Source organism: Scomber scombrus, chromosome 1 (assembly GCF_963691925.1).
Source record: "Scomber scombrus chromosome 1, fScoSco1.1, whole genome shotgun sequence".
In the NCBI taxonomy this organism is placed as follows: domain Eukaryota; kingdom Metazoa; phylum Chordata; class Actinopteri; order Scombriformes; family Scombridae; genus Scomber; species Scomber scombrus.
The window spans coordinates 26,174,220-26,194,624 of record NC_084970.1 but is presented as its reverse complement, the minus strand read 5'-3'; the positions used below and the strand labels follow the sequence as shown (position 1 = coordinate 26,194,624).

General features: G+C 41.0%; 2 protein-coding genes across 2 annotated transcripts; both read left to right on the top strand.

Moving 5' to 3' along the window:
* The first annotated feature begins 1,641 nt into the window (after positions 1-1,641).
* On the top strand, positions 1,642-6,908 carry obi1 (ORC ubiquitin ligase 1). Its single transcript, XM_062418947.1, has 6 exons — positions 1,642-1,722; positions 1,959-2,094; positions 3,943-4,034; positions 4,410-4,631; positions 4,767-4,855; positions 5,467-6,908. Exons 1-6 carry the CDS (start codon positions 1,651-1,653, stop codon positions 6,824-6,826), a joined length of 1,971 nt encoding a protein of 656 aa, XP_062274931.1. The 5' UTR covers positions 1,642-1,650; the 3' UTR covers positions 6,827-6,908.
* Positions 6,909-17,202: 10,294 nt separating this feature from the next.
* Positions 17,203-18,738, top strand: pou4f1 (POU class 4 homeobox 1). The gene is made up of 2 exons (XM_062417193.1): positions 17,203-17,325; positions 17,758-18,738. The coding sequence occupies exons 1-2, from the start codon at positions 17,203-17,205 to the stop codon at positions 18,736-18,738; spliced, it is 1,104 nt and encodes a 367-aa protein (XP_062273177.1).
* The last annotated feature ends 1,667 nt before the right edge of the window (positions 18,739-20,405 follow it).

Here is a 20,405-nt window from a genome sequence, read left to right as displayed (position 1 = left end):
ACGCTGCCTTATCTGCAAGTTAAATATTAAACCTTTGAAAAATCTTTTTAGGACCAGCTATTTCAGTTTCAGTTTTAACATTTATTTTCCAGTGTATTGCTCTTATGCAAATCACACCCCATTTTAAGCATCTCCATGTGCATACTGGAAAATGCATATGATAAGAGTGTGATGTACAACTCTCAGAGCACCAAGTCCCTCTTTCATGTTAATTATAGCATAAAATCTGTCCAAGGAGAAAAAGTTCATTGGCACTTCTTTAATATGTTTGGTGTTAATAAAGGTAATCTCAAGCGTCCATACTTCATATGTGCTGAATGTGGCCCACAAGACAGCTCACTCACTGGTGGTTGATATTAGTATGAGAAAGTGCTGGAATTTGAAAATTAAAACACATCTGAGAGTGGTAACTTTACAGTATGTCAAATTCTTAGCGCCTTCAAGATACTGAAAATCCAGAAACAAATCATTAACAAATATATGCTCACAGACACTTGCAAAAATACATGCTAATGTGTCTTAAAACACATTATAAATGCTGAATCCTAATAATGTTTTCAAGCCCGTTCATTTTTCAGCTTTAAAGATAAAGTGACACCTTTTCTTATGTATTTGTGCAAGTGTCATTGAGTAGCTAAACATTTGTGCTGATTCTTAAGGATTCAACATTTACTATGTATTCTAACCTATTTATTTTTGCAATCAAATTGAAGTAAGTTTACTCCTCAAATCTCCCAAGTTCTCATTTTTGACTTAATTTCATAGGAAAAGTGGGAGTAAGCCAACTACAAAGTTAAAGTTTTGTTAAGAGGTGTATCTAAATTACACCTTTTTAATTTGTTAATACTGAACCTTGATAGTTTTGTTATTTCCTCTTAGGAAAAATAAATTCATGCTTTGTATTTGCAGTCACAGAATCAATATGAACAATAAAATAGTAGGCTGATGTAAAGTGATGGGATTGCTGGTTTAGTGATGAACCCACAGAGTTATTGCACTGTTTTGCAGCTCTACAGAGCTTTTGGGCTACTTTTAGCTGATTATTTTGGTTAGGATACCATTTCTGCTCTTATTAACCCAATTTCCAGCAGCGACAGGTTGCAGACAGTCAAACATCTAGCATGCAAACTGCAGATATTAGACCTAATAGGACAGTAAATGTTGCACTTACATTAACTTAATCCGGTAGTTGGTGACAGCCCAAATGAGTCCTATGATGCCCCATGTCTGTGTAAAAAAACGCCAGCGTTACAACTTGATAAAGCAGCAAAGTAGCTGAGATATGTGTCTGACAGCCTATTTTGGAGTTCTCGTGTTTTTGTTGTATAACAGAGATAACTCAAATCTGTTTCACACCTGTTGTAAAGACCACATTTTCTTTAAGCATTTTTCACGGCGACAAGTTTGACTTTACCTGACAGACTGGCGTAACGCTCACTAACAGATGAACGTTATTGTATTGCTTTCTTTTCTTTTTTTCGCGAACGCCCAGTTTTGACCTTTTGGGCCTTTTTGGCTTTCCGTAGGTTTTGAGTCTTCGGCGCGCTGCGGATACGGGTGGGAAATTTGTACCTCCCCAAGGGAAGTGTGTGTGTGTGTGTGTTTTGTGTGCTGTATGTTGTATGTATGTGCTTTGTATTTCTTTGAAACATGGCTCTCAACTTTCAGACATCGACGCTTTCTCTGACTTTGCCCATATCGTGCCAGATATGTCTCGGAAAGGTAACTGCCGCTCTGTTTTTTTTAAAAACTCGTTAACGGCCGTCCACCGTAGCGTTAAACAAAGATGACGTGATACGATATAAACCGCTGCCTAGCAACGTTAACGTACATGTTCAACGTAACAACAAGTTCTCGCAGCTTACGTTGGCTAAATGAAGTTTTCTTGGCCTTGGTGCACGTTATAACCAAGGTTAACTATATAATAATTTGCACATATTTTTGTCTGTGTACCTCAGGTCAAGCAGCCGGTCATTTGTGGAAACCACCACGTGTTCTGTTCATGCTGCATGGAGATGTGGTTAAAGAAAGCTAGCCAGTGTCCCACTTGCAGAGTGCCCATCACGGCAGAGAGCCCCTGCAGAGCAATCATCGGTGAGTAAGTTCGCTCCATTCAGACACACGAACCAAGAGGTAAATGTGAGGCTTCATCTGCCTGCAGCTTCTCAGGTTTGAGTCATCGTGACATGCTAAAATAAGTCATCTTGTGATTGTGTTGTGTGTTCAAGTGTTAAAGTAGATGTGATGTGCGTTTTACCAGTTGTTCCTTAAGTGACATGTGATCACTTTGAAGTTTCTTTTAATTGAAAAACTCACATTTGATATTCAGTTAAACTATGTTTAGTCAGACAAGTACCGTGTTTGTTTCCAGGGTAATTTCAGTATCTCTGATGCAAGCTCAGCATGTGTTTTAAGTAACAATCAAAATACATGGTTATTGGATTATGATTGGTATTACCATCTTTTTCTCTCAAATGACACACTATTGCATTCAGAAAAGTTCTGTTTCAATGCCAGTTTGGCTCTTTGATAGATAGAGAGGAATACTTTACTTAAATGTAGTAAGAAGGAAATTGCAACAGGAGCAGCTGACAGGGTCCTGAGTCTTTTTGGAAATAGATACCACAGTTTTTTTGGACTTAGCACTTCGATAAGATGTGCTTTCAGTTTGTAGTATGACTTCTACATGCATATCACAAACTTGTGGTTAACATTGTCACTGTAGCATTATACACATAACTCTGAGATTCACTTATCTGAGACCAATAGAAGTGTTTCTTGATCCACCAAACCAAATAGATCTTTAATAAAGTGGGGAGCCATGCTACTGTATCAGATACCAAAAAAAGTATTTACCAAGGTGCAATTTTCCAAGTTGTTTTAGTTGAAGACACTTTTGGTGTGAGAAACTTTTTGTGTCACATTTTAACCAAATGTTATGGTCCTCCACTTCTGGGACTTGGTGAGAAATGTCATCAGAAATGGCAGAGACAGGAGGATGTTAGTGAGATATTTGGGAAGTGATGTTAAAATGCATGTTTGCTTTCATGCATGTGGAGTTTTGTTCCTCCATAAAAAAACATTCCTCACTAACATGCAAACATGAAACTCAGTCCTGGCTAAAGGGACTCTGAATGCTTTGAGCCATGCAATACAATATTTATTGCAAAACTTGTAGCATAGTTTTAAAAACTATTGCTGCATTTTGCTTTTCTTTGTAACTTGAACTGTAATGCATCACTTTGTCTTTTAAAAACAATTAAGAAAAATACACATAAAATGTAAGGAATGTTATCAAAATTCTTTCTATCCCCCTTCAGTTGTGATAGTTATTTAAATGCACACTGGCTGCACACATGTCAGAAGTCTTGTCCTCTGTACACTCTCCTAACTGAGAGAAATCCAGGTGAGTCTTTCATATGTTGAAGGCTATCCTCCTATAAAGATGCAAGTTCCTGCCTAACTCACACTATGCTGTATGTTCCTTGGACTCATATTTGTGCTGAAAAGAGATATTTATTTGATCTCAATCCTTTCATCCAGCAGTTGGTGATATGTAAACAGTATTATCCAAAGTTTTACTTCAAAGGGATGGCTACAAATTTTAAAAGATTTAAAGACTTTGTTTTCACAGAAAAATCCAACACAGTTCTCTGCAAGTGGATAACATCCCCATTTCTCATAATTATCCTTTCATTTTACATGTTATTGGGTAGCAGCTGGATAGTAATATATAAGTCTGTATTTAGACCAATATTTGCACTTTTTTATGTGAATGGTAATTCTACAGTTTACCTGGTTGATCGATTTACAAGAGAGATTAAAAAAAAAGAGATATCTTCCCAGAGTTGTAAAATCCTGTTTCATATTGTAAGTCACTACATTATACATAGTGTTTGGTGTCTAATCTGTATGTTTTTGGACTCATATATTCTGCTACAGGAGGCACAAATGAGAGTGATCACAGTGACAGCCCCTCCACGAGGAAATGTCTCAGAAAAACCAGAGGAGAACTGCTTCTACGGGAGTATGAGGTATGAGTCCCTCATGCCATTCGCAGTAAACTCAAAAGCAAGAACAAGCGATCCTCTTAAACAGACTCTTTACGGGACTTATCACCACAAAATGTTAGCATTGGCTGAATCAACAGAGTTTAACAGTTTATCATTGATACAGCTTTGGTTTTTGGTAGAGCGGTTAATTGGTCGTCTTAGCACTTGGCATTTACAATAGTTATTGACTTGGAGCAGGAAGAGATACTGAGAGAGAACACCTGTTGTTGTTGTAACATACCTTTCCCTAGCACACAGACAAGCCAAGAGCTCTGATGATAAAGAAACTGAGTCATTGTTTAACCAGTGTTTCCTTCTTCACCTTGTTCACAGTTTCATATGATTTCTCTCTAACAGGAAGAAATTGAAGGACTCCTCAGAGAAAATGAGGAGCTTAAAACAAAAAATCAAAATTTGGAGTCACAACTGAAGACTGCTTTGGACCCCTGCAGTATTGATTCAGTGCAAACGGACGACAAAAAAGTCGACCCCTATGTCCTGGAAGAATGGACAAACAAGCTGCGAGCTGCAACGGATGTTTGCGATAAAGTAAAGCAGGACATGGACAAGCTTAAGGAGGTATTACCATTTCTCAGTAGAGACACTGATAAAGATGAGCTTCATTGATGCATCTTTCTGTGTAGCATATGTCTGAGTGGTTTCAGTGGAATTGTAATCCGTCATGTCACAAATGTGTTACTGTCCCATCTTCAGGCAAATAAAGCATTGCGGTCTCAAAATGTCGACCTTGTACAAGAGAATATGAGACTGAAAGCGGAGGTGACGAGCAGATCTCCTCAGAAGTAAGTATCTTTGTGATAAAACAATTTTCTTAACCCTATTTTAATGTCTGTTATTTATATGTGTCAATATTCTTTGTTTCATTTAATGCACACATTTACATTCTGCTCCAGCATAAAACATAAAATCTAAGTGAGCGCTGTCTGCAACTTTTTTTATTCACCTGCATACCCAGTTAGTTACGGGACAGGACAGTTTGTAAAAGTATTTGGCACTTGCCTCGAAGTCTCTGCACAGACAAGATGAACAATTACAGATTGTGACATTCACTTTCATTTCAGCGTTTCTTACAATGAGATTTAATCCAGCTAAATGAAAAAAACTGGATGTGGTGACTTATTGTAAAAGTTAGTAATGATTTTATAATCCGTTTCTTATTTACAGAACACATCTAAATTGATATTCTAAAAGACAAAGTTAATTGTTTTATTTATATATCAGTTTTACTTCATTTTAAGCAATCAACTTGAGTTACATTTCCTTGGGCAAATTTTAAAAAAGGGTCACACAAATAAATACATGATGACTTGTGAATGTATTTAAAGAAAAAGTTACATTGTTTTTCCCTGCTCTCGTTGTACATATATTTAAAGACAAAATGAACTTTCCCCAGGTTTGGTCGATATACAGTAGCAGCACTGGAAGCAAAAATCCAGCAGTACGAACGTGAGGTGGACCACTTGAAGAAGGCTCTGGAGCGCAGTGACCAGTACATTGAAGACCTTGAATCTCAAACCAGAAAGTCTGAAAAGAGATCTCTTGAAATGCAGGAGGCGTGCGGGAATAGCAAGGCCAGGTCAGAAACCCTCACCCAGCAACAGAAAGTCAGCATGATGATAAGGAGCTTGAGCGATAATGAGAGGGGGTCGATCTGCAGCAATCCAGAGGCAGAATGCCAGACATTTTCTAGAAATCACAGTTTGATGTTCATGCCATCTGCAGACGACAAGGAGCTGAATAAGAATGTGACTGAAAACCAGAAAGGAGAGGAGTTGTGTAGCACCTCCTCTGACTTTTCACCCTCCACTCCATCCACTGCCTTCCAATCCTTGACACTGAAAAGCCCTGGCATCCGTGAGAAGAAAGTTGCATTTAAACCTGCGTCTTATCTTAGGAAACTTAATTTTGAAGAACTTCCTAGTCCCGGTAAGAGTAGCAGCACCACAGACAACCAATGTAGTAGCCTTGACAAGTTCCCAAAAGGCTTGCCGTCAAATACTGATGTGGAGCCCTCAAAGTCTGTCTTTTGGGGTGCTTGGCAGAGATCTAAATCTAATGACCAATCCTGTCCAGGTGCAAGTAAAGACAGCTTGGTGAAAAGATCCACATCCACCAGTCTTTTAGAGGAGCCCGATAGCTTCGAGATAACTAGTGAAGCCTCCATGGATGCCGCTTACCTTGATAAAATCTCCGAGTTGGACTCCATGATGCTGGATGGAGAGAGTTCCAGTAGCCGGGGGTCTCAGCTCTCCCTAGCACTCTCCCCTCCTACAGACTTGGACAACACTCTCGTCCCAGAACTACAAACCTGCACCGATGTCTCGACGAGCAGTGATGGCAAACGTGTGACAGAATGTGACAGCTCATCACGTGACCTCATGGACAGCACCGTGAATAGTAAAGAGGCTCCAAAAGGCAGTGCAGAAGAAAGTTTTTGTCCACTGGTCTCCGGAGGGGAGAGCAGTGTCCCTGGCTGTGCAGAGCATGGAGAGGCCTCTCAGACCGAAGAACTGTCTTTTGATTTGCTGTTTGATTCGGTGGAAGAGAATAAGCCCGGTCCCTCTGGCTCTCTCAGTCCAGCTGGCCAACACCATGATCATGTAAACCCCTCTTCCTCCTCTTCCTCCAGCAGCACCAGTAAACCTGTGAACACAAGAGACAGACACACCCTGAGCATTGGCCAGCCAATTAAGAGAAAGTCACACAGTCCCTTTAATACAAGCAGTCCCACAAAACTTTCCAAGCTCATGTGAAGGTATTACAAACTGAATCAGTATGTTCTCTCCGCACTATGAGCTGAAATGTGTTTTGGTCAGTTTCCACATCCACACAAGGCTGGAGACATTATAGGATATGGCTGAAAATTCGAAATATGTTTCAAAACTCATGTGCAGAGCCAAACCAACAATGAATTGATCCTACTTACAAGTGTGTATATCCAAATCCTAACATTCCTCTGTGCCATAGACCACAAACTATTAAAAAACACTTCACCTTTTCCTTCTTTATGGAGATTATGGCCACAGCAGTTTGCCTAGTAATTAATTGACTCCAGTACAAAGTCAAGAGTTTGTGATGTGTAACACAACAAGCTAGGAAAGCCCTGTAAGTGGAAAATGCACAGAGCTATACTCTGGACACTGAAAATGTGATTTTAGTCTTTGGAGCCATTTCTAAATTAAAAAAAAAAGATATCACCATGCTCTTTATAGCAAAAGACTGTCACTCAGAGCAACTGTGTGGCTTACTGAGGAGTATTTAAAACTTCTCGGACAACGACGGAGGTCTATGGCATAGACGAATAAGATAAATCAGGCTTTGGATACTCACATAACACTTATACAGTACTTGTTGGTTTGGCTCTGTACATGAGATTTGTCGTTAATAAGAAAACTGGAAAATCATCAGGCAAGTCCTTTAAACTTAATATATTGCTTCAGAATAAATTAATGAAATGCAATGTTTAAGTCGTAACATATGGTCTGCTGTTGGTATTTGGTCTGTTATTTTATGTACAGATAACATGTGACAGTTTTGTCAGATAGTATTTTTGTGGCTGTTAAATAGATTTTTTAAAGCTTTGCGTAAAACAAAACTTTACCATCTGAAATCTGTCTGTTGTAGAACAAACACTGTGGTGCATTTCTCTTTTGTGCTGAGACATTGATCAAATATAGTCTACTTGCCTGTTTTTTGTCATTTCAAGCTGTTAAGTAAACATGGTCCTCATGGTTAACTTTTTAAGATGACATGCCATACTGAAGACTTACTGAAGACCATCATAGTCCATGGGCCAGACCAGATGTCGGTACCACTCAAGGTGGCAAAGGTTACTTATCATTTTTGAAAACCTCCATGTCTGTAGATATTATTTTTGTATGATAACCCTTCCTGAGTCACAGCTATATTACAGTTATCAGCTGTTGAAGTTAACTTCCCCCATGGAAAAAATGCATTTTAGACGTTGGTACATATCTTGGTTTAGGCTCAGGTTCAGAATATTTTTCAATGTTTAAAAATATTGTGTTTAGTATCATTTTAAAGGGGACACTCTAAGCTTTCATTTAAGCCCTTTTGTAAATCTTTATGACAAGTACAGTGATCACTGGAGCTCATCAAACTTTTAGTCACACACGTTTTTCCACAATTTTCGCCTAAATCATTTACTTTCTTTTAGTCCTGTGACATAAAGGAACATCAGGGACACAAAACGTTAATATAAGAATACTCACAGGACTCCAAGGATTCAGGAAATGTATAACATACCTATATTACTCAATTCCGAGGGGTGATTTTCAGCCTTTTATTTTAAGCGCAGCTTTACTCAGAAAGTAACCAGACCAAAGTCAGTTAGTTCAAAAAGGTGTCTTTATACATTCTTTCCAATAGACAATGAGTATAATAAGTTACCACAGTGATTTAATAACTATGAAAAACTATGAACAACATTGACATTTGCATGAACTTGGTCAGTGTGGGATATATTATAATTAATGTTACTGGTATCAAGCTCTATGTGCACTTAGATTGCGTTAACAAGGGTAACCAGGTCCAGAATCACCACACTGAGCATCAAGCTATACTACTACTACTACTATTACTATAACAGTAATACCATCAGAATTGTATTACACTGTGTTACTCATCAAACTGATCATCTCTTTCATCATCTGACCCCCTAAGTTCAAAGTCTGGTTCTGGATCATCCAATTGCTTTTGGTTATTACAGGTCTGTAACCTGCACATGTCTGTGCAGGTTAGTCCATTTGACAGGCACGTGCAACTTGGCAACTTGCATGAACGCACACACTTGCATGATAGCAGCTCCAAGACCACATCTGGTGCAGGTGGGGAGCGCATCCAGTGAATGGCCAGCTTGCCATCATTGTCTGTCCATCCATACTGAGGAGGGGTTGGCGCCACAGGAGTAGCTTGCAGACAGCACTTCCAGATTGCTGCCTGATAGTTGGCTCGTTGAGCATGCATGAAGAGACAGTCTCTACATGGTGGCAGTTGGCTGGACTCGACTTCTCCCCTTTTAGTGCAGAAGAGCTGGTAGAGCAATTCATTTACCTCAGCAGTGCTGCTATTAGCAACATACATGCGACAGGTAAACTGCTCAATTTTCTGGAATAGCTCATCACTCACATTCCATGACTTTCCCAGTTGGCTGAAAGTCTCTTGGCAGGAAGTGTCCTTTCTGACCATCTTCAGGGCATTCAGCTTCCCTCGACCGGCGAATGCACTGACAGTGTCACAGCCTGTGAAGGCGTGGAAGCCAATTAGGCTGTCACAGATGCTGTTTCCAAGTGAGCTTACCAGTTTGCTGATGTCAACAAAACGTGTGCGGTTCTGTGTCCCACATTTCTGGTAGATGGGACAGGCAATGTCTTTCTGGAAGCCAAGACAAAGCACCATGACATCAGTGTCCTCAGCTGTTATGATAACTGCTTTTGAGCCTGCATTAGCTGCATGCAGTGCATGCAGGAGCAAACGTGTGTCAGCTTCTTCATGGGTTGAGTGCAACTCTGCTACTTCCTCACACTTATCGTTGGTCAACTTGTAGCAGGTTTCCTCACAGGTCATGTACAATACCTTACCATGAAGCATTTTTCTGTATAGTGGGCCTTTCCACTCTTCCACCAGAAATTTAATGAGACTGGTCTTGTTGGAAGGACTGCAAAGGAATTTTCGCCACTGCCTGACATGGTGACCCCCTGTGAGGTTCTTGTACTGGAGTGTTGTTTCTGCACCCCGGTTCAGTCGTTCAGCACCTTTGATTGAAGTCTGGCAGTAGACATCAAAAACAACATCAATCCTCTCACTTTGTGCTCCTTCCTGGAGAACCTGAGTCAAGGCTGACTCTGCCACCTGTGCAAAGATTTTGTTGTCACCATTCATTTTCTGCACCAGGCTCATCCCATCAATGATGCAGGTAGATGGGGTTGGGATGTGTTCTGTAGGAGACACATTCTTTTCAAGCTCTCTGGCGAGTGCAGCCTTGTTTGTCTTTCGTAAGGACCCATCAGGATTTGCCAGTGCCCATGGCAACGGGCCTAGTGGGTGAGCAAGGACATCCCTCATATTAACCTTCCTGCTTTCAGCCACAAGGATCATGTGGCTGAACAGATTTCTATCAGCCTTTAGAACCACCTCCTGAGCTTTCTTTCCATGAGTTCTTTTTATGCTGATATTTGAGAATGTTTTCAGACTTTGCTTGGTCATCTTGTCATGGAATTTTAAAGGTGGCGGGTCCTCTTCTAACCGTGTTTGCTTGAATACCTGGTAGGCCTTTTCTCCTATCTCAGGAGCTCTCAAGAGATCCCTGCTCACATCAGGTGGAGCAACGGAGCCCGTGGAGAGGTTACCCAGACCAATGCCATTGGGGGCCATAGGATTGAGCCAGGTATTCTCCATCAGGTCAATGAGAGACTTGACATCTTCTTCATCTCTTTTGATCCTTGGACCTTGTAGATCCGGATGGGACAGCTGGGAACTGCCTTGACCTATCAGTTCTCTCAGCTGTCTGAGGTACATGCTTCTGTACTCGGCTGTTAGGTAATATTTGGTCACAGCTCCTGGCTTCAAGCTGAATCCCTTTGTCCCTCCAGCTGTCTGGGTGTCTTTGTTCACAGTTTCTTCAATAGCTTGATCAACAGGGATACAGCCAAAGGGATTGGTGGAGCCCAGTTGCACTGAGAAACCTCCTTCCATGAATTCTCTGTACACATCTGGGTGTGTGATGGGCAGCTGAGACATCTGAGCATAGTAGTAGGGAAGGTAGCGTGCATAATTCATTCTGTCGTAAGCAAAGCACCAAGGGATCATTGCTCGAATACTTGCCAGGTGCAGCATCCAGTCTCCCTCTCTGGATGCTCGAATGAGCCCCAACAAAATTTCAACCATGTCCAAATAGGACATCCAGAACGCTGAGAGACTGCCATTTCCATCCCTAAGAAACTCCCTGTAGACTTCAAAAAGCTCCATGATGCGTGTACAAGAGCTGTTCTGAAGGACCTCCTTTAAAGCGGCTTGTGAGACCTCTTTCCCAAGGCTGTCAATTGCCCTCAATGTGTCCTCCAGGTGAACCATGTCATTCAGGTGAGTTGCTTCCAACCAGGACAGGAAACCATTCCATGTCAGCCGCATGAGAGCTTCATACAGAAGCTTGTGTAATCGCACTGCCCTGTTGTACTTGCGGCCATCCATAACACCAGCAACAGAACCTTCTGCAATAACACCAGATTCAATGCAGAGATCTCGGAGTCCAGCATCTTGAAAACCCTTTCCTATTATTCCAAGCAACGTGCAGATGGTTTTGCTTTGTGGTGGCCCCACCCGTTGTCCAGCGTTGTAGGTAGGCAACGTTAGTGCAGGTGCCCTGATGCTTCTCTGCTTTGTTTTGGCAACAGTGGGCTTGGCTTGGACAGGAACTTGGTCGACTTTCTTTGCTTGAACAGCGATTCCATTAACTCTGTGAGATGTTCCCTCACCACTTACAGTTTCTTCAAGGCGATCAATATTGTCCCAAGCTAAAGTTGTGAATATACCAGGGTGGATGTTAGCAGGCAAGGCTATGTCACTCCCTAATGATGAGAGTTTCTGAAGGCAAAGGGCAGTGTTGATCTCCTCCATCTGTGAATAAGACACACAGTGACCAAGTCGATTTAGGATGTTTATCAGCTCTACATTCCCTGTCAATGACTTGATACTAAATGGAAGAATGACATGCTTGGAAGGCTTGATCGTTCCACATGTCACTGCATATACTATGTCTTGTCCAAATGATTGCAGAAGCCGCTGAACTCTCTGGGTTGCATGATCAAGATCATTAGAGCCTGTGAGTAGATAGCAAAGTAAGACACTGAGCGACTCTGGAATGGTAGGACATTCTACTTCTGGTTTGACTTCAGGTGGCCAGGACTGAGGAACATCTTGACTCTTGATGTCTGCTCTCAATGTAATGGCTGCTCTGGCTATAGCATCTTGAGCACCAATACTTTTAAGGATGTGTAGCTCTTGAATAAGAGACTGGTTTTGTTTTATAAGTTCCCTAATTGACAGGTTATCTGGATAGAGGAGGAGTTTTCCTTTGGCATCAGGAAAGATGTGCAGGAATCCATCAAATTCACCCTCAAGTTTTCTTCTTAAATGTTTAATGGTTGATTCCTTGACTTGGATAATTCCTTTTGAGTTAATTGAAGCAACCAGTCTGGAAGTTAGATCGGCCATTGTCATTACTTGAGGTTTGGCGAAAAGCTCCATCCTGATGAATTGGAACAGCTCATCATATGACTGATTTACAGCAGCTTCATACTGGGCTTCAGCATCATCAGATGTATTGCAGACTAATCCTTCTTTAGAACCCTCCTCTTTAGTATACAATCTATAGCAAGACCTGTGGTAGTGTCCCTCGGCTGCTACAAGGTCTCTACTAACTATTGCAAGGATTCTGCTGTCCTTTTTCCTTGTGGCTGCACTCCTGATCTTTGCATCAGCTCGCAGTTCTCTACACTGTACTAGTGTGTCTTTCATATTTTGTCTCTTTACATATTTGTCAGTTTTCTGACAAAATATGCACTCCATATCATAGGTTCTTGATGTCATTGGGGCATGTCGAGCTTCTCTCTTAGTTGCTTTCTCTTCAGCAGAGCCACTAGCACATTGCTTTTCTTTATTGAGGATGCCATCAAGAACTTTCTTCATAGTGAAGATACTGCGGCACTTCCTGTGGTAGCAGATTGCTGGTATCTGTCCCTCAGGAATGTGTTTTGCCAGTTCTAAAACTGGTGCATGATTACGGATCTGAGCTGCCCTGAGCAGAGTTCTCCAGGAGTCAACACTCTGAAGTGAAACCAATTTATCTCCATCATCAGAGCAGTGGATAATACATTCCATTTGTGGTTGCTTTGGTAGTGGGCTCTTCCTTACTTTCTCACCGGTGGCCATGATAAGTCAATTTTCAACTGCAATATACAATCAGAAATCATTAATCAAAATGTATCTTAACTAATGGTAACTAAATGATCAAATCATCTTAGCACATGCATTAACAACACACTGAAGGTAATGTTAGTACTTACTGATCAGAAAACAGAACACTAGTATTTACCTTAATTGCAGGTATATGATAATGAGCAAACAAGCATGTATCAATTATATACTTAGAGTTTACCTATGGTGTTCAAAATGTTCTGGTCTAAGGGCTGTATGGGGATTACAAGTAATTGTTCAAATTTAAGGCATGTATTCATGGGCCTAGGAGGCATTTAAAATGTGGGTAAATGTGGAGGGAAGCAGGGACACTGCCATTATGTGCATGCGCGGTAACCAATTGGCTTATGGTTCCTTTTAACAGGTGTTTTGACACTTTGATCTGAATATACTAGTGCGAGAAAAATTCTGGGTACATTTTGTAATCACATTCAGAGGAAGCGTTTGACCCCAGATCATATGGAGCTAAATCGAGGTCATATGTTTTATTCATTCGAAAAAGAGATTCGAAACTGAAATTCCAAATTTCGATATTGAAATTTGAAAATCTGTATTTAAAAAACAAAAGTAATAGTAGTTTATTTTGAGTAAATTATTTGTGTTCATGCAAATCTTTTTCAGTTTTTTACAGTTTCAAATCTAATCTTTTCCAGTTAAAGGGTTTTTGCCCTTTGCTTTGTGGGTGTGGTATTTTGAAAATTCCCCCCTTGCCTCTTAAGGAAGCATTCTGATTGGATACTAAAAAGCCAATCAGGAAAGGAGTTGAACGTTGCAGCCTCCCACAACGATACTTGGTTGTCTATAGCAACAGCATAGCAACCGTCTATAGCAACAACATAGCAACTTAGCTGTTCAAGTTGCAAGCCAAAACTGAGCACACCTCATTAGTTAGAGCGCAGTGAGACTTATCTGAGCGAGCAATTTATATTTTGAACAGAAAATATTAATCTGAGCAAACAAAAATATGTCCTGTGGGCGTCTACACGCTCGCTCAATCTCTGCTCTATGCAATGACAGGCACCCGGCGCGCTTGCTCACAGAGTCTATGTGCACGCAAAACTTCATGTGTGCTCAAAACTTCATGTGCCCCCCTTGAGTTGTATGTAAATGAACCACAAAACCAGCAGCCAACCACAGACTGGGAGGGGAGGAAGCAGCCTGATTGGCTGTTGAGCTAGCCAAAGGGCTGAGTTGCTATGTTGTTGCTATAGACGCTTGGTATGCTTTTGCTATAGATGGTTGCTATGATGTTGCTATAGACGCAACCCAGTATCGTTGTGGGAGGCTGCAACATAGACGTTGCTGCAACGTTCAACTCCTTTCCTGATTGGCTGTTTAGCATCCAATCAGACTGCTAGGAGGACTTCAAAATACCACACCCACAAAGCAATATCAGGTCCAAAACCTCTATAACTGGAAAACATTAGATTTGAAACTGTAAAAAGAAAAAGATTTGCATGAAAACAAATAATTTAATCAAAATAAAACAATTACTTTTGTTTTTTAAATACAGATTTTTATTTTTCAAATTTCAATATCAAAATTTGGAATTTCAGTTTCGAATCTCTTTTCGAATGAATAAAACATACAACCTCGTTATAGCTCCATAAGATCACATATAAGAAAACTATAAACCTCTTCTTTAAAAAAAATAAATCCTAATGTCCATGTTGTCTGTGGTAGCAAACATATCAAACCAAGAGACTGTCAGCCAACCTAATGTAGCATTAGCACTTCTTAATGGTTATCTAACTGAACAGTCTGTGTAGAAACTTTGTCACAGAAACATAAAGGCGACAAAATACTAATATTTAGTAAAATACTAGCATTTAGTTAAATACCAACATTTAAATGGTCATTTTGATTTTCAGTAACTTAACAATGTCCAGAACATTTAGTTGTGATAGTGTTTGACCCACCTTAAGCTTCCCGGTGTCCGTGCATCAATGGAGCGACAGCATCACCTTGCGCGTGTGTGTGTGAGCGCAAGTGTGCGAGCGTGTGCAAGATGCTGCCAGTAGCAGTGAAAACGTGGACTGGAGTTTCATTGATTTGGGTTTTCTCTCAATAAACATTTTGAATGGATTTGACAATGAAACACTTACACAGCGCTCTGAAAACAGCGCTGAGTGGATAAACTGATATACTGATTTTTTGACATGGTAAAGGTGGAGGGTTCCAAACTAACAATTTTAGATTATTCTGTATATGCCTGCATTCATGTCTCAAAATAAAATAATATAGGTATGTTATACATTTCCTGAATCCTTGGAGTCCTGTGAGTATTCTTATATTAACGTTTTGTGTCCCTGATGTTCCTTTATGTCACAGGACTAAAAGAAAGTAAATGATTTAGGCGAAAATTGTGGAAAAACGTGTGTGACTAAAAGTTTGATGAGCTCCAGTGATCACTGTACTTGTCATAAAGATTTACAAAAGGGCTTAAATGAAAGCTTAGAGTGTCCCCTTTAAAATAACACTAAACAAAATATTTTTAAACATTGAAAAATATTCTGAACCTGAGCCTAAACCAAGATATGTACCAACGTCTAAAATGCATTTTTTCCAAGGGGGAAGTTAACTTCAACAGCTGATAACTGTAATATAGCTGTGAATCAGGAAGGGTTATCATGCCAAAATATTATCTACAGACATGGAGGTTTTCAAAAATTATAAGTAACCTTTGCCACCTTGAGTGGTACCAACAAGTGAAATTTTGGCCTCTGGCCCATGGACTATCATGACAAACAGTGTTTTGAGTGAAATATTACAATGTTGTGTGTTGGGAAATAAAATTGTACTGCAATGAGAAACAATGTATGCAACTTTATTTTCTTTTGTGTTTTGTTTATGTAATGGTTTTTATTATTTCACTATGTTATCATTTAATTGACTACATCGGGCTACTATAGGCTGGATAGGCTTAGAGTTTTGCGGTAAAATTGACATTTTGTCTTTTTTTAAGGATATTTTAACTAACTTAACTAATAATCCTAATAATATTTAGTGGACAAACATTCCTAAAAAATCTTAATTTCTCAATTTATCCGCTCTTTTGTGCTGCTTTCCTGATGGTCTGTATCACATTAAACAGTAGCAATTATTAATCCGCTGCCGATAAAAGCATGTTGTAGCCTGTAACGACACACATTAACCTCACACGCACAGTAATTCCATTGTAGCAGAGAGCACCTTATTTATTATGCAAATTTAACGATATCATGTATATTTCACACACCTCTAATCGCTGCATGAAATTTTAATTGGGCAACCGTTGTGGTTTGAACAAATGAAGTGTTAATTCATTGGGATTAATTAATTTAGGTAAAGACTGTGTACAAGGTTACGCTGGTGTATTAAATCAATTTGTTTAGTGCTCATCTGGCGATGATGAGGCGGAGGTCTCATTATTTGCAGGGGTTAAGATGAGAGACAGTGGGTCAAAAAGAGATGTAAACAGGGAGCATGAGCTTTAAACAACTGATCAAGTCAATCACATGTCCCTTAAATGTAATATTTTTTTGGACTTTTAGTAAACTGTGGACTTTTAGTAAACTTGACAGTATTTTTGACACTTTCCCCCTCAAGATTACCCTAGAAAAAAACCTTCCTGAAATCAGATGGATAAAGAACAATCTAAAATTGATGGTTATTAAAATAAACAGCCTTAAGTCAATGTTTTACGGCCTCTACAATAAAAAATTAGGCCTGAAGGCAAATGGGACCGGTGCATTTCTGTGGCTGCATGTATTGGAGTGAGCCCTTAAAAACGAAGGCGTCTATCTCCAGATGTTTCTGCCTGCCCTGTGAGCGGTTTTTATCTGTCAGCCTGCTCACTGTTCTGGCAGTTCGTGTCTCGCGAGAGCAGCCGAGCACGGGCTTGACGAGATCTGAGGCGCTCAGGTGTAAGAGCCTCTCTCATCCCCAGCAGTGGGAAACAGTAGACAGATGAGTGCGTCTGAGAGACTGCAGGCATCTCTGTGATCTCCGGGCTCAAGGCTGCACTCGGCGCACTACACAGCCGCATCATTACTGGATAGGCAAAGGATCACTGTGTATCTATGACTATTTTCCAGCTTTTGTAGCCGATTTCCCCCCTTCTTCCCGTGCACTTTAATTGGAGAAGCTCGCCAAGATGATGTCCATGAACAGCAAACAGCCGCACTTCGCCATGCATCCCTCTATGACCGAGCACAAGTACACCACCCTGCATTCCAGCTCGGAAGCTATAAGGAGAGCCTGTCTACAAACTCCACAGGTAAATTATCCCCCAAAAACTTCGACTTTGTCCTTTTTTCGTGCCTCGGCTGCATGTAGAGCTGAAAGCTGTCTGTGCGTAATAACAAGAGGTGCTCCGAGGCACATTCAGCCAAGACGAGCACTTAATGTTTTTTTCATGTATTCCACGGCAATCACTCGGATAGTCTGTGATCTTTTTGAAAGCATGCTCAGGCAAAGCCTGACTTTACTGTTTTTGTATTAATTTTTATGACTTGCCACTTCTGAAGGAATACTTTGGCTGTGTAATGTGTCGCCAAAAGTCCCGACTGACATACATTTATTTATGTTTTTTCTTTTCTTTTTTCTTCTGCCGTCTCACTTTCTTCTCTGTTTTTTTCTTTTCTTTTTCCAACCCAATTCGCACCCCTGCATTCTCCCCTTCTCACTCTTTTATTTTTCACCCCTGCAGCTGCAGAGTAACATATTTGCAAGCTTGGATGAGACCCTGCTGGCCCGGGCTGAGGCTTTGGCGGCCGTGGATATCGCTGTGTCCCAGGGCAAGACGCACCCGTTCAAGCCCGACGCCACCTACCACACGATGAGCACGGTACCATGCTCGTCGAATTCCACCGTGCCGCTGGCCCACCATCATCATCACCATCACCACCACCATCAGAACCTGGAACCCCAGGACATCATGGACCACATCGGCTCGCCGTCCCTGTCCCTGATGTCCAGTGCGCACGACGGGGCCGGCGGAGGAGGTGGAGGCGGCGGAGGTGGCGGCGGAGGGCTCATCTCCACCTCCTCTGCCCACCCGCACTCTCACATGCACGGCTTGAGTCACCTCTCCCACCAGGCTATGAGTATGAACTCGCCTCTCACCCACCACGGGCTCTTACCGGGCCATCACGGGGGGGGTCAGGGAGCCCATGGGCTCACTAACACCGGACTGCCCTCCATCAATGACTCGGACACAGACCCAAGGGAGCTGGAGGCTTTCGCGGAGCGCTTCAAGCAGCGGAGGATCAAGCTGGGGGTGACCCAGGCGGACGTGGGCGGTGCACTGGCTAATCTCAAAATTCCCGGCGTGGGATCACTGAGCCAAAGTACAATTTGTCGATTCGAGTCGTTAACTCTTTCCCACAACAACATGATTGCGCTCAAACCCATCCTCCAGGCCTGGCTGGAGGAGGCCGAGGGGGCCCAGAGGGAGAAAATGAGCAAACCTGACATTTTCAACGGGGGTGAAAAGAAACGCAAGAGGACCTCGATAGCGGCCCCCGAAAAGAGGTCTTTGGAGGCTTACTTCGCTGTACAGCCTCGGCCGTCGTCCGAGAAAATAGCAGCTATAGCTGAAAAGTTGGACCTGAAAAAAAATGTGGTGCGAGTGTGGTTTTGCAACCAAAGACAGAAGCAGAAGAGGTTGAAATTTTCCGCTGCTCACTGATGGGCAAAAAAAGGAAAACAAAAACAACAACAAAAGTTGTGTGACTGAATTTGGGGACCAAGGGACACTAAGACACCATTTTCAGTCTTTTGTCTCCAGCGATTTTACACGTTGGCGCACAATGGGCTTTAGATAGGCTACCCATTTTATGAGGCTTCATATATCTTGTTTATTTTCACGTTATCGGTGAATGTGAAGTATGCAAATAACAGATTACACAAAAATTTCGCTCAGTTGTTACGAGGGAAAAGTTTAGCGACGTCGACATTGCCTTTTAAAACATGTGGACAGAGGTAATTTGCTTGGTTCAATAGCGAGTTATTTTCTCCTGATAGGCCTATTATTTGAAGTATAGCCATTTACGAATTACCTCACTGATTGTTGAACTGTGCTTTTTGGTTTGATTTTTTGTCGTTGTTGGTATAGAATAATTCATGAAACTGTTCATTTATTCATCAGTTAATTTTTTCTTATTTGGAGGCTGCTATAAACTCAAATTTAGTTGAAAACTTATGACTGACGAAAAAATGTTTAGGCCTGCATGAAATTCACGGGCAGGAATTTAGCCTCTACAGGCTGTCACACCTATAGATATATTTATTTTAAATTTGCACAAAGGACCCTTTAGGTTTATAGATCAGTTATGTCGAAATGATTTTGTATATACAAACATCACTTTATCACTTAGGCCTATAAGAGGTGAGCTCCTGTGTTTTTTTGGAAATAAATTATAGGGTCTATCGACACCATTGGCATCACAATTAAAAGTTTCAAACCGATACAGAGAGCACGAAAGCCTTGTCTGCTTCATCGAGGAGAGGTTACAACGAAAAAAAGAAATATTTCCTATGTTTTCAGTTTGCAGTGCAAACACTCTATGCATTGGAAGAAGAATCACTGCGCACAGTAGAGCTGTCTGCTGATAGACCTTATTTTGTGGATGGTGTAAGTCACTGTTAAATGCCTGTTTTCACATTGAGATCACCACGTTGTTTGTCGTGTTAATTGTTATACGGAAACGTTGTTGTAAGTAATCTTTTACTTTTGTGCACAAGTATGTTTACAAACCTGCGGCTGACATGTGCATCATGGAAATCTCTCTCTCTCTCTCTCTCTCTCTCTCTCTCTCTCTCTCTCTCTCTCTCTCTCTCTCTCTCTCTATCTCTCTCTATCTCTCTCTTTCTCTCACACCACTTCTCCTCTGTTGTCCTCTTACTTTCATTGGTACTATTCATCCTGTAAGCCAAATTCAACGGGGAGGTGTGTTCCAGCAATCTTCTAATAAATTGAAGAAAGAAAACGACGCCTTTCTGGTTGTGATTGGGCCCTACACTGACCACTGTTGTTCAGGGTTTAAATGTCTGTTTGGGTGTTTATTGATATATGTCTTCATGTCTACAACTCCACATAAACTGAAATATTTTTTTTAAATCTGAGATGCTCGTTTGGTGTGGTTTAAAATTACCCAATTTTATCGTTTACTCTGACATTTTTACCATATGCACAGAACGTTTCAGCTATCGAAATAACACTTGGATGTCTGCAGTTCATGGTTAAATAAATTACTCAAATTTAGCAGCATTTATAGAAACCAAATCAAAGTCAAGGACTGCTAAAAGAAAAACATCACAGGCCCTTTTCAAGCTTTAAAACAGAAGATAATTAAT

Bases quoted from the DNA above. Each gene is read 5' to 3' on its own strand.
- pou4f1 (XM_062417193.1), top strand. From the start codon at position 17,203: ATGATGTCCATGAACAGCAAACAGCCGCACTTCGCCATGCATCCCTCT. The intron at 17,326-17,757 runs GTAAATTATCCC...TCACCCCTGCAG, and splicing joins CCTGTCTACAAACTCCACAG to CTGCAGAGTAACATATTTGC.
- obi1 (XM_062418947.1), top strand. From the start codon at position 1,651: ATGGCTCTCAACTTTCAGACATCGACGCTTTCTCTGACTTTGCCCATA. The intron at 1,723-1,958 runs GTAACTGCCGCT...TGTGTACCTCAG, and splicing joins GCCAGATATGTCTCGGAAAG to GTCAAGCAGCCGGTCATTTG. The intron at 4,035-4,409 runs GTATGAGTCCCT...TCTCTCTAACAG, and splicing joins TGCTTCTACGGGAGTATGAG to GAAGAAATTGAAGGACTCCT.